Source organism: Tyto alba, unplaced genomic scaffold (assembly GCF_018691265.1).
Source record: "Tyto alba isolate M040663 unplaced genomic scaffold, T.alba_DEE_v4.0 Super-Scaffold_8, whole genome shotgun sequence".
Lineage (NCBI taxonomy): Eukaryota > Metazoa > Chordata > Aves > Strigiformes > Tytonidae > Tyto > Tyto alba.
Window position 1 is genome coordinate 23,658,450 of NW_024881329.1, and position 13,697 is coordinate 23,672,146.

The 13,697-nt window shown below is 56.3% G+C and overlaps 1 protein-coding gene across 1 annotated transcript in view; it reads right to left on the bottom strand.

Moving 5' to 3' along the window:
* The window catches only part of RNF115 (ring finger protein 115), a 19,727-nt gene extending 6,135 nt beyond the window's left edge, over positions 1-13,592 (bottom strand). Inside the window, exons 1-3 of the mRNA XM_042784682.1 lie at positions 13,399-13,592; positions 3,049-3,107; positions 1,890-1,941 (exon numbers count right to left, since the gene is read on the bottom strand). Coding sequence (XP_042640616.1) covers positions 1,890-1,941; positions 3,049-3,107; positions 13,399-13,485 — 198 coding nt within the window. The 5' untranslated portion in view covers positions 13,486-13,592. The remainder of the gene's footprint in view (positions 1-1,889; positions 1,942-3,048; positions 3,108-13,398) is intronic.
* Positions 13,593-13,697: the final 105 nt, after the last annotated feature.

Here is a 13,697-nt window from a genome sequence, read left to right on the forward strand (position 1 = left end):
CCCCCCAAGCAAAGGATCCCCATCCCCAGCCAAGAGCCGCCCGCAGCGACCTGGAATAAAACCCATTTGGTTTTATCCCTCCCGCGATTCAGATCGCCCACGGGTCGCAGTAACAGCTGAGGAGGGTACTGAGGACTTCTGATTAAAAAAAAAAATAAATAAAAAATAAATTTCACAGAGGACACCAAAACAAGGAGCATCAGAGGAGAAGCCCTCCGTGTGCCGTGTGGGAGCAAGCCGCTGCTCACGCTCGGTGCGCCCGGGCCGGGCTCTGCGCTGCGACAGCGATACTCGGAGGAGCGGAGCCCTCGGATTTACTGCGGGAATTAAATGCTGCAGAGCGTTAACACGAGGGCGGTTCCTTCCTTATTTCTATCAGACCCTCATCGTGTGTTATGACATGATCAGAGCGGCTTAATTTCCATTTCACACCGAATTAGCTCACTTGAAAAGTCTCTTGCATTGCCTGGTTCAATTTGGTATTGGAGGAAAGGGAGAAGTCAACTTTATGACCTGTTCTCTGAATTAATACCCCGCAGACAAGAGCTCTGCTTGTTCTCCTGCTGGTTATGATCAAGATAGTGCTCTGCCTGCCTGCAGCCACCCTGCTGAGAGAAGACTTTCATTTATTATTAATCCTAAAAGGCATTTAAATTTACATAGCGCCTTTCATGCAGAGGCATCCCAAAGCTCTTTGTAAACCGACACATGGGCTCTAAGACGAGACCGCTTTATCTCGCTGAAGCACGGGCATTTCTGGGGCGCAGGGCTGGGGAGGAGCGATACAAAGGCACGTTTTGTTCAGGAGACAAACGAAGAGGAGGGGAGGAGGGGCAAACCAGCCGCACGTGGGGAGCGGGGAAGCAAAGAGGAGGGCTCCGGATCCGAAACACAAAGCTGTAGGGGAATTTCAGTTATTCGGTGACCTTGTTTCTGGCAGCACCCGAAGGAGCTCAGCCACAACACAGACCCCCAAATCTACCCCGGGATAACCCTGGCCGACCAGCTGCGACTCCCTGACATCGGGGAGCTCTGCTGGCAGGACCCAGCAACAGCGAAAACTCCGCAATAACCCAGCAAGGAAATAACCTGATCTCTGAGCAGGGCCTGCTGGCAGAGGACACGCATAGAGATTTTATTTCCATCTGGTTTGCACAGCTCGGCTGAACTCCTGAAGGGAAGCAGAGCCCGGAGATCAGAGCCCAGGGCCACCCCCCCCCGGCCTTCCCCGGGCACCGGACGAGGAGCTGCCGCCGCAGCCACGAGCCCGGGGCGACTCAGGCGAGGCCACGGCACGAGCTCAGGGTGCGCGTTCCCGGAGCTCGACTCGGGCACGTGCCCGGCTGTCTGAGACTTTAGGTAACGGGGTAAGTTAAAAAAAAACACACTTCCAGCCCTCGCTGCCCAACAGCCCCTGCTCTGAGGTCCACGCAGCTGAATTACGAGACACGGACTCTACTACGAGTTTGGACTTTTTCGACAGTAGCATTTCTGGTAAAACCAGGAGCAGCGATGAGCAGGGAGGAAAGGGGAGTCAGGCAACACCCTCCCTGCCTGGCTGAGCGTCACCGACCCACAGCCCAGCATCTGCCAGCACCAGGGGCCAGCGTGTCTTTCTAGCATCCTTCTTTTCCTGCCCTGCCCAGTGAGCAAACTTCTGGCAGGTCTCAGTCCTGGCAGTGTCATCAGTCTCCTCAAAATTCGCCAAGTTCCTGAAAACTCTTAGGGAGATCAGCTCTCCTTTTTGCAAGGCGGTAAGTGAAGATGCTTTGACCTACTGCAGCTGGAGCCGAGACTGAAAACCTCTTTATGGCTACACTTTTTTTTTAAAAACAAAAAAAAAAAAAAAGCAAACCAAAAAAAACCCAAAGCAAGACAGCAAAACTCACCTCTGCAAACTGTGTGGACGGGCTGTCGTCTATGCCGCTGCCATCTAGAAAACTGGAGAAAAACAGGTGAGTGAGAGCAGGTCACCCCTCCAAAAAATCAGCTCCTCTTCCAGGGTTAAATACAGATGGGAGCTCATGGGAGCAAGACAGTCCCCGTGTGGTCTGAGAGGGAAAAGGATGAGCAGACACCCTGCCCAATAATTCCTTGGGACAGAAAAGGACTGTTAAAATGGAGAGGTTGGTTTGTGTGCCAGCACACTGTGCACAACCGGGCTGTGGAAGAAACCTGGCTTCTCTGGAAGATCCTCCCAGGAGGAGGCACCGGAGATGGAGCATCCTCATTCTGCAAACGGGATTGTGTGCTAAGTGCCCCAGAGGACACCTCCAGTCCGGCCTTGGGCAACGGGTATACACTTATATTTACAAAGAGGACGTAGTGTGACATTAAGTCATCTCCCCGGTGACACCCAGCCCCAGACTCCTGCTGTGGCAAGTCTCAGATAGCAAAGGTTCACGTAATCACCCCTGCCCTTCCATCTCGCCTACTCCCACCCCAAATAAAGCAGTTTTCTCAGCAATTACTCATGACTGAATAGAGTAAGCGCTGAACAGGCATCACTTTGGATCCCTAATTTGCCAGCACCATGTTCTGCTGGGTGACCGGTGACCAAAATCGGTGCGCCCAGAGAGAAAAGGTATTTCTTTCTCTCTTGGCCTGCACTGTGAGACTGGAGAGGCAGGCAGGAGGCTGAGCTGGGGCCAATGGAGATAAAAAGAGAGGTACAGTGAGGCACTAAGATTCAAGCTTGATACCTAAAAAAAAAAAACAAAAAACAAAACCCACCAAACTCAAAGCTTTTTGCTCCAATAGATCAAAAGAAAACAGGCGTCAAAAACCTGCAAGTGCTTTTGTTCACGGGACCTTGTACAGCCTTAACTCACAACTCCCATCTTCTTGGAAATCTTCCCCAAACCCACGTGGCTCTAGCGTGAGACCGACGGCCACTTGTATTTTCAGTCTCATCTGGTATTAAGTCCAAATTCACACTAATATATAAGCTTTCGTTTTGCATTCCTTATTTTTTTACACTTAGGCCTCTTAGAAACCCAAGAAAGGTTAAACGTGGTAAAACAAACGGTGCGTCGATGCGTACGTTACCTGGAATCATCTGTGACTTCTTCGATAAAGCCAGATTCACATCTCGGGCAAGTGTACTCCTGCAGAGACAGGGGAAGCTGGTTTTAGCCACCAAGCACTTTCACTTGCGATTTCAGGGAAAAACAGAGCTCAGAAACTGCCACGCCAGGAGCCCAGCGTGGATTGCTGGTCCCCACCTCCCTGCAAAGGCACTCTGGAGGACCGGAGTTTCGGTTTCATCAAGAGGATTTCAAAGCCCGGTGGTTACTGCAGGTATTTTTAACCTCCACTGACAACCGTGGAACAGAAAAACACCCGTATCAAGATCACACAAGGTTAGTGGCGGACTGAAGAAAAAGAAATTAAAAAAAAAAAAAATAAAAAAAAAATCCCCACACCTCCAGCGTCAAGCCTGTCCGGGTAATGACGTTTTAAGAAAAGAGCCATTCGCAAGCCTGCTGCAAAGCACCAGGCCAAGGCCAGTTCCCAGCCCCAGCGATGGAAAAGCAAGTCGCTCCAATTAAACTGGTGTCAGAAAGCCAACGAGCTGCTGCGAAGGCCGGGAGCTGGCTTTGCTGCCGCTCGCACCGCGGGGAAGGCGGCTCTCGCAGGGAACTTAAGAGATGCTCTGCAATTATCGGTTCGAAAATAAATATTTGCTGTTACTTCTTTCCGCCAAGCCGTTTTCATAAAGGGAGATCCCATCCACAGGCTGCTCTGCCCTCCCTCCAAGCATGCCATTCCTTTACCAAGTGAAGGATTTGTGCTGCAGGCGAAGGGAACGCGCAGCCCCAGGGCTGCCTTCCCTGGCACATCACCTGGGGAAAAGCAGCTCAAGGCCACAAAATCCCAATCCAAAAGGCTCAAACTTGCACCTTGCCCGCCGCTGGCTCCCTGCGAGCCTGCCCTGCCAGCCCAGGGGCTGCTGCACCACTAGCAAGGTGCTGGTCACCAGAAAAGCAGGATGGAGGTGGATGGGTTTGCTCTGAGGCCCCAAAACTTTTGAGGATGGGAGAAGGAACTGGCTAATCCGGAGGCCTCCCTGCTCTGGAACATGCTGCTAGGGCCAACAAAGCAGGATCTGGTGCAGGGCAAGGTAACAAGAAGCCAGGCTGGGCAGACAGACAGGCACAGCCAGAGCACAGGGCACGGAGAAGAGGCACCTCTGGGTCCACCTTGCAGCAGTTCCTCGAACTCGGGGTCCTCTGGGTCGTCCCCCCCCTCCACCTCCCTGTTCATAAGGAGGGGGGAAAACCTCCCGTGGCTCCTCAGCCCACGCTCAGCTGGTGTGACAGAGATTCAAGTTCTGTGTCTGAGGTGGGGAAAAGCCATTATCCAGCCTCCCCACCTCCAGCCCTCCTCAAAACCAGGCAAAGGAGAAAAATTCCCATTTCTCCTGCAGTTTTTCACCACCACACCCCCCCCCCCCGCCAGCGTTACCAAGCAGGGACACCCCTGCCCAGGGGCAACCACGGGCACAGGAACGTCAGCCAGGGTTTGCACAGGCAGGGCAAGGGAAGGGCTCTGTCACACCGACAGCAACGCTTGCTTGCCAGCTATTTATCCACCAAGAGGAACAAAAGGACTGCGCCCCAAAAGGGGAGCATCCTCGGCAGCCTTGACCCCGGAGAAGGGCACAGCCAGCCGCACGACCCCGCAGCGATCCCGGCTTGGGGAGCGGAAAAGCTGCTCGCAGGGAGCCACGGAGGCAGCCGGAGCTTTCAGGAGCCGCAGGGGAGATTTCTTTAGAGGAGAAGAGTTTTCTGTTTTCATGGCGAGAGCCCTCGTTTTGTCCCCAGGCTGTGGATTGGCTTCAATTTAGGGCAAAACGTTGCCAAAAAAAAAAAAAAAAAAAAAAAAAAAAAAAAGCACCCTCAGATCCTCCCTCCCCAGCCCGGCCCGCTGCAGGAGACGGGGCGCTCCCCAAACCCATGCTTCGGGCAGTGATTTTCCAACCTGTGATTTGCGGGGTCTCTATCCAAAAATAAAGCCTCCTGATAAGCGCCTTGCTTTCCTTACTCGCGCTCGCCCAGACCACAGACAAAAACCCTGGCAGCGCCCTGTGAGCCGCAGCCTCGAGCCCTCAGTGTCCAATCCTGCTGCCCAGACTTAGAGCCTGGCAAGGAAGAGGAAAGCTAAGACACCGAAGACAGCGGCACACCAGTCGCTCCAGCTCCTTCCTTTGAACTCCCAGCACGGTGCCGAGCTCCAGGACCGATCGAATTCCCGGCGCAGCGTTACCAGAGCTGGGGCGCAGGTGAGACACCTCCCAGCCCTGTAACACAACACCTGCATGAAGGCAGCTCCAAATTCACCCCACGGCTTTTTTTTTTTTTTCTTCTTCTTCTTCTGCTTTCGTGAAACGCAAGCTTCAGCTTCCCGCCCCCTGCCACCGTACAGCTCCGTATCTTTTTCCCACTGAATCTGTCTTTCCCTGGGAACGGCACAAAAGCCCTCTAGACACCTCATTTTGCTTTCCCCCCTGAAGCAAAGCACTAGCTGGCAATATTTCCCAGGTGCTGTGCTGACGCACGGGCACCACTTGCCGGCTTGAGCAGCTTCAGAGGTGGAGGAGCGTGTGGCGGGGGGCTGCCCGCGGCAGCTTCGCTCCCAAAAACACGCGCGAGACCCCAGCCGGCGACGGGAGAGGTCGAGCCCAGGTTTTCACAAGAGGCCCATTTAGGCAGCCGAACACGTGGGGTATTTTCAAAAGAGCTCCAGCCTTGAGTATAATGGGAACTGATGGGCGATGAGCTCTTGGAAAGAATAAAAAAAAAATTAGGAAAAAAAAAAAAAAAAAAAAGTGTCTGTCTAGGGCTTTCGGCTTTGCACCCGCAAATTGCAAGGCTAACGAGAAGAGATGAGCGTGTTTGAAAGAGGAATGAGCGTCGCTCGGTTCTGCGTAGGAGCAAATTGTGGGGCTGAACGCCCCCACGGAGAGCAGCGGCTGGGACGGCGCGGGGCGACAGCGCGGACCCATCTCCGAACCAAAATTATAACACAGGGGTAAAAAAAGACACCAGCTTGTTCTTGGGGAGGGGGGGGAAAGGCCCTGCGAAATGCGGAGCACTCTCCGGTGTCTCTCCTCAGAGATGCGAGGTCTGAGCTGCAAATTGGAAGCGAGGAGCAGTGGATGCCTGGCATTTCTTAAAAGTAATGAATACATACCGAATCGAAAGCCGGGTACTAAAATACTGGGGTCAAAAAGCTCATTTCATACTATTCCACGAGGATTCAGAGCAATACCAAACCAGGAGGTCACTCTGTGATGCTTAAAAATCCTTCACATAATGGATTTCCAGCATTTTCCCTGTCAAAATGACCACATTAAAAAAAATATATATTTTTTTTCTTAAACTTAGCAGGAGGCCATGCCATCAGGGACACTGCAGGTCTAATGCATTTCTGGAAGCCTTTGAATGTCTCTTTTTATGTTATAATCCGTATGGAAATTACCAGCATCTTGCCCAGAAGCTCAAATGTATAGTCAGAGCATGAAGAGAGATAAAAATGGCATTTGGGATAAATAGCAACAGGGGGGAGGGAGAAGGGAAACCAGAACAGACGCCGGGAGGTGGGTGGGTCGCTGCGGAGCCATCGGATGCGTGGAGCGGCACGAGCCCTGCGTCTTACCTCCCCGCTTTTCTGCAAAAGGTTTAGGGATGCATCGGTCAGCCCCGGTCTCTGCCTGCAGAGAAGGAGGTTGAGGGGTGCCCCGCGGCCCCCAAAACTGCCACCACCACCGTTCCGGTGAGCACGGGGACCTCGCTCCTCAGGCAGGATCCAGCCACAGCGCAAAGAAAAAAGGGACTTTCCAGGGAGGAATGACAACTTCCTACCGCTCCGAGTCCCCTCCAGCTTGGTGGGCTGTGTTTCCCAGAAGGAAAAGAAATCCAAACCCAGGAGGAGCCCGCGCTGCCCGCGGCTCTGCCCTGCTCACGGGAGACGGTCGCTAGAGGAAAGCAGCCAGATGATTTCCAGGACTGGGTGGCACACACACATCTAGCCCTAAGCGCGTCTGTCAGGAGCAGCGTTGCTAGACTTGATCCTACAGCGGGGCAGAAAGGATGGGCTAGAAGGTTTTTCAGCCCCTGGTTTATGGGTCTGTACACCCAGGCGGTCCCCAAGCCCCGCTTCCCCCCCCCCAAAACAGAGGGAAAGATGCAAACGCGATTCGCAAAGGCGTGTGGCAGCAAACCTGTCTAAGGTTTGAGGCCCCTGCTGAAAATTGAGTTTAAAGACTGCAAAGCACCGGGAAAAGCCACGTGCAGGATGCTTTGACCCATCCACGGTGCCCTGTGGGTTCCTGGGCTGCGCAGGCACGTGGCCAGGCTCGGGCAGACCGTTCCTGCCTTTGTCCTGTTCATCGTCGCACCCGGACGCACAGGAAACCAGGAACCCCCAACTCCCCCCCCCCGCCCCGGGGACCCTACTGCACCCAAACACAGCCCCCCCGCAGCGCCTTCACCCCCGGCAGCGTCTCTCCGACCGAGGCACCAAACCCAAGCTGCTCCCAGCCACTGGTCACGGTGGTAGTTTGTCACCCTCACCCGCACGGTTGGACTCCAAAAGTCCCCTCGCGCTCTCCTGGCTATGCCGGGCACCGGCAGCTTGGAGAGGAGACATTAGAGCAAGCTCCCTGATCAGCAACAGACTCCAACAAAGCCGAGGGAATAAGGCAAGAGGAGAAGTTTTCCCCGGCTCTCGCTCCATCGCTTCGACGTTGTCGCTTGTCCCCTCCTCGACAGCCCCGAGCCCGTCCCACAGCTCCAACCCCAGATGTGATTTAATTACTCCCCCCCCGCTCCCTCACCAAGCAGCTACGGGCAGGATAACTCAGCTCCACCACCCCGGGTTTAGGTTGAGTCATTTGTCTTTGCCAAATGAAATAACCCTCCTGTAATCCCCACAGCTGCAGTGATATTTACTCCTCAAGTACTGCGCAACGTCGCTCTGCACTGTCCAGACTGGCTTCACCCAAGGGGCAGCCGCTCCCTGCATTAAATAAGCCATACGGTCTATGTTTGACACGGGTAAAAAGAGAGAGACCCAGAGAACTGACCCTAATTCAACACTTTAAAGCCACACGATCAAGCTGCAGCTCACAGAAAGGCCGAACCTCACACACCTCAACCCTCGGTCAGGAGAAGACGGCTCTTGCATTCTCACGTGGGGAAGGAGCAGCAAAAATAACCTCCACGGCACCTCTTCCCCCGACGGGATGCTGGAGCACAGGAGCTCCCCAGATCTGCTCCTGACCCAGGGCCGCGTCTCTCACCACTGAAGTTCAAGAGCTTCTCAATAATAAATTCCTCGAGGCAGCTCATCACCTCCACACGTGTTTTTACCACCCAAGGATTTTCCTCATGCTACCCACCGGCCGTGGAGGCTGCAGCCGGAGGGTGTCAGGAAGCCAGAAGCATGAAAGTGTCCTTAAAAAGTCATTAGATGAATTCTCGGAGGATTGTGATTCTTAAACCCAACAGCACAGGTACAGTCTCCAGCCCAGGAGATGCTTCAGCACAGGGAGGTCTTGAAGAAAAGCTGCTTGGTAACCCCTCGTTTTCCACTACCTTGTCCCTAATCCCTTCCCTAGTCCCTCTCAGAAAGGGGATCCAGAGCTCAAGTGTCCCAAGACAGTGAATTTTATGCAAAATATGCGTCTGGTTTTTGTTTTGTTTTCTCTTTTACTTAAAACCATTTTGCCAGGAGAAGACAAAGCAGTTGTCACACCAGACAGCAGGTGACATCAAACGCTCTGGGACGAGACCTCCCTTACCTGCTCACTCCCGTACGAAGCCACGCGCCACCTCCTCTGCCCCCAGACCCGACCCCAGAACTTGCTGCTGCTTCTTCCCCCCACCCCGAGCAAGGACAGGGCCCTCGGCAAGACGCAGACGTGCCCTTCGCTATAAACATTAATCCTCCTGTGACCGGTGTTACAGACGGGGACTATCGTATCGTACCCTTGACTCCATGTCAGCGTCGCCACGCGGCTCCTCAGCCCGTTCAAGCGTCTCTGAGCGCGAGGGAGCCTCCGTCGCCCAAACGCTGGGCAGCAGCTTTTAACCGTGCGTGGCACCGGGCGGACGGTCTGTCATCCCCGGCGTCCACCCTGAGCTCCTCAAGGGTAGGGAGATGTGAAATGAGAACAGCTCCTCTCCTGGCTCGCTCCCAGCTGAGACCGCCTGGCTTCACACCGACAAAGGGAGACGCGGGGTCAGGAGCCCAGCACGATGAAACCAGCCGGCCACGGCAGGGCCGAGCAGGGGGAATCGCTCCAGGCTCTGCGGAGGGGAGCACGGGGCCGGAACAAGCCCGCACAGCAGCAGTGGGCACCGCTGGAGCTGTGTCACCAGGAGAGCTGGAATCCCCGCTCGGCTTTGCCTCTCACCGAGCCACACGTTCCATCACCCTCTCTTGGGTTTGTCCTCCCCGCTTTAAAAAAATCAAAACAGACCCGCAGGGCTGCAGCCCCGTCAGGACGAGCGTCTGCTGCGCGCAGCAAACTGAAACAGCCGGCAGGAGACGGCGTTAAACGTCAGCCGGCTTCTCAGCACCCCACCAGGGCACAACCACCCCTCAAGTCCCGACCTCCCACCGACACTACAGGCTCCTGCCGACACGGAAGCAGCCCCCGACGTGACCTCTCGAGGGGCTGCCCCTGCTCGGGGCACCCGGGTGTGAGCAGGCAGGGAGCGAAGTCCACGCCACCTCTGCCCGCTGTCGGGGAGGTGCCAGCTTACTGCCGAAGTGAGAAGATGCAGCAGCTCCGCCGAGGACGACTGCTGCATCTCAAACCGACGTGCTGGGAGCCCTCGCCGGGTCCCAGCAATGGCAGGAGACGCCGCAGCGGCGGCGTGCTCACTTTGGGAGGAGGCGGCAGCCCCGCGCCTCTAAAGCTTTCCTGAGAAGCAGCAGATCCTCTTGCTCAGAGAGGGTCGGTACACAGAAAAACCCTCCTGGACAGACAAACGATCTGCAGGAGGGGTTTTAGTTTAGGTTGCCATTATCCTGGTGAGAGCAGTTTGAAAAAAAAAAAAAAAACTGAAAAAAAAAAAAAAAAAAACACAACAAACCGTGCACTCAGCATTTGTTTTGTTTTTACGAAGACAGGGAGAGAAATTACCTGTCTGGGGTGAGAGGAAAAAAAAAAACAACAAAAAAATAACCAAAACGCAGAGGTGCAGAACCATGTGCTGGTCCTGGAAAATGGGTCCAGCTTCCCCCAGTTTCTCACTTTCAGTTTTGCAGATCCTCCCCCCATGGAGACAGGAGTTGCTCTGCTGATGGGAAACTGAGGCACCGAGAGAGATTTCCTGGCCCACAGGAAACCAGCGGTGGGTGAGATTGGGGTGCAGCCAGCCAGCGTTCCTCCCGCGAGGGACACGGGGACCCTCCAAGGACAGAGCCGAGGGAAGCAGCGAGAGCAGCCCCGCGGCCACGTCCTCCCCACAGCCGGGGGTTCAGGTGACACCCCCTACCCGAACTGTCCCCAAGCCACAGGGACAGCACCGACCCAAGGTGGTGGCTGGTCAGGCCACGCTCCTCAAAGCGCATGTCGGTGCCGAGTAAAGATTGCAAAAGCCTCTCCCAGGCGAGCCGACCGGCTGGGGAAGGGCGTAAGAAGTTCTGGCTACGCTTTCCTTCAAAGGGATGATGTGAAGGAACAGGTTTGGGGACAACTGACGGTCCCCAGCAGGTCACAGGGAACCTGCCTGTCCTCATCCCCACCCCAGGGCCAGGACAGAAGACCGGAGATCTCAAAAGAGCAAAAATATTCATTACCGCAGCAGGCACAAACTCCAAAGAAATGTTTTTATGGAGCCAGGACTGTAACAACCTGCATTTCTAGACGCACCAAAAGCGCGGTGACGCTGGTCCCTACCGAAACCCAGCCGTCTCCGGAGGGGAACGAGAGCAGACCCCAGTGGGAAAGGGAAAACAGCCTCCACCGAGGCCTCAACCCCGAGCTGGGTTTCTGGGTGCTCTTGAAATAGAAACTGGAGCAAGACACGCCGGGAGAGCTGGGCAAGCCATCCTCCAGGCAGAGGATTCGGCGACCTCTTTAATGCCCACGCAAAGCAGAAGGGACTTCGGTCCGCCCGGGCTCCCGATTTAGAAGCGAAGGAAACCGTTTGTGGCACGCCGGGTCCAAGGAAACAAAAAACCAGCGGAGGTTTGATGTAAAGGTGTTCGGTGGAGCAGGCCTGGGGTTTTGCGCCCAGGACCATCGAGATTATCAAGGCACCAGGAAAGCCCAAGTCTCATGGATGGACAGGGTTTGAGCAGGTTTTGGACAGTAATTCTTTTAACAAAGTGGATTTTGAACCACTGGAAGGTAAAGTGCTGAAGTCAGCAACGGATGGAAGTGGTATAAAAAGAGAGTTAAGCAAAATTTGGGAGATGGGAAGAGAAGAAAAGCGCCTCAGAGCAAAGCTATTGGCTCCAGAGAAGAGGAGTTGGGATGGATTTGGGTGCAGATATCCGACTTCCACCCCGTCAGACGAGGATAAGCCTCGGGGGGCTGCTCGTGCCTGCAGAGCCCTCACTGGAGGCCATGTGGGACCCCCTGCCCGGGCTGGGTGCGAGCACTCGCCCCTCTTGCCGCCGAGGGACCACGTCGCTCCATTTGCCTGGATTTGACAGAAATCAGGGAAGGGGTCTCGGCGCCCGAGGGGGTCTGCGCGTGGCATCACTCCTGTCCTGCCGACGGAGAAGGGCAGGGTGGGCTCCAACACCCTCGGACAGTAAAGGAGCAGAGAAAACCCATAACTCACAGCTCAGAAATTAATTTTTTGGGGGGGGGTTAACGAAGCCGATAACTCAGATCCCAGGGGGCCTGCAGGTGACAGGAGATACGGTCCCCCACCACGGCAGAGCGAGGGCAGCTCGCGAATCAGACTCGGATGTAGAGGCTGCCCGTGGATAACGGCGGGTGAGACGTCTCCCTCCGTCCCACACCGCTCGGCCGGATGAAGGTGGCCGCCCAGTTCACCTCCTCCTGCTGCTGCCCCACACGCCAGCCCTGTCTGCATCCCCCCAGTCCCCCCCCCTAACCCCTCCCAAGCTGGGCACTGGGATTACACCCACCGCCATAGGGGAACAGGAGCATCCACCCAGTCCTGCCCCCTCTCCCCGAATGTCCCCCAGTCTCAGCAATCACAGGCCAAACCTTCCATCCTCAACACCCCAAAAACGGAGCGTGGAGGGGGGGCTGGATATCGAGGTCGCGCCAGCCCAGACCCAGTTCCAGCTGCCTTGTGGAGGGGCCACAGGGATTTGTCCCCTCCCTGCTCACCCCTTTGGGGTTGGGGGTGGTGGGCTCTCCAGAAACGGGGGACTCAAGCTCCCTTCTCCCCCTCACCCAGAGCGACAGCAGCGAGAAAAAGCCCTCAGGGGCTCGGGTAGGGGGGTGAAATCTGGGGGTCACCAGTGTGAGGGGGCCATATACAGCCCCCCCCAGCTGCTTTCTGCAGTCTTCTGCAGGGACATCAGCGCTTCCCAAAAGGATGAGAGAGCTCATCCTCTCCTACAGCCTTACAGGGTGGGGGTCAACCTGTCCTCAACAGTTTTTTTTGAGGGGGGGGTTGTCACTGCACTCAGCAGGGTTGGGGGGGCACCTTACCCCCAGAAGGTTCACCAGGATCTGAGAGCTCACCCCTTTTCTACAGGGTTTGGGGTGCGTGGGAGGGTCACCCCTAAATGCTGGGCTTCTGGAGAACCACCCCTTCTTCCCCATGGGATTTTGGGGGTCACCCCTTCCCTGTAGGACTCGGGAAAGTTTGGGGGTATCACAGCAGCTTCTAAGGCTTTGCAGGGCAGTCCTGGTTCAGGGGACACCCCTTCCCCATAGGATGGGGGGGCAGCCCTTCTCTGCAGAGGTCAGTGATTTTGGAAAGGGGAGGGGGTGGGTCACCTCTGTCTGTAGGGTGTCAAGGGAGCACCCCTTCCCCCAAAGGTCAGGAAAGGGATGGGGAGGGAGGGGAAGGGGGTCACCCCTGTCTGCAGGGTTTGGGGGGGCTGCCCTTCCTCACAAAGGTAAGGGAGGGGATTGGGGGGGGGGGGGGGGGCCGTGCCGCTACCCCTCCTCATAGGGGTGAGGGAGAGGATGGGGTGGGGGTCACCCCTGCCTGCACGGCTTGGAGGGGGGGGGGATAACCTTCCCCTCCAGGCTGAACCCCGGGCAGGGGTTCCCACCCCAAGGGGAGATTTTCTGGAGGCAAAACAGGGACGAGCTCCTCACCCCCGCGCCCGGGGGGATGGGGGGGGGGGGGGACGGGGACGGGGAACGGACACAGCGGCGCTGAGAGGCCTCGGCCTCCCCCCCACACACCCCCCCCCTCTACAGCCCCGACCCCCGGCGCTTACCGGCAGCTTGGGGCTGACCTCTCCCTTGCAGCTGTGGCAGAAGAAGCGATGCTGGGACACGGCGGCCGCCGCCGAGGCCTCCGCCATCTTCTCTCCCCGCCTCCGCCGGCTCCCTGCCGTCAGTCCTCCGCCGCAGCAGAGAGACGGCGGTCCGCCGGATAGAGCGTCGCCGGAACAACCCGCTAACCACGAGCTTCCGGTCCGCCGCTCGTCTGCTCCGGACCGAGCAGAGATGGAGAGCGGGTAGAGCGTCACCTCGGCCCGACGAGATGGAGCGGACAGAGCGTCTCCCGGCCCGG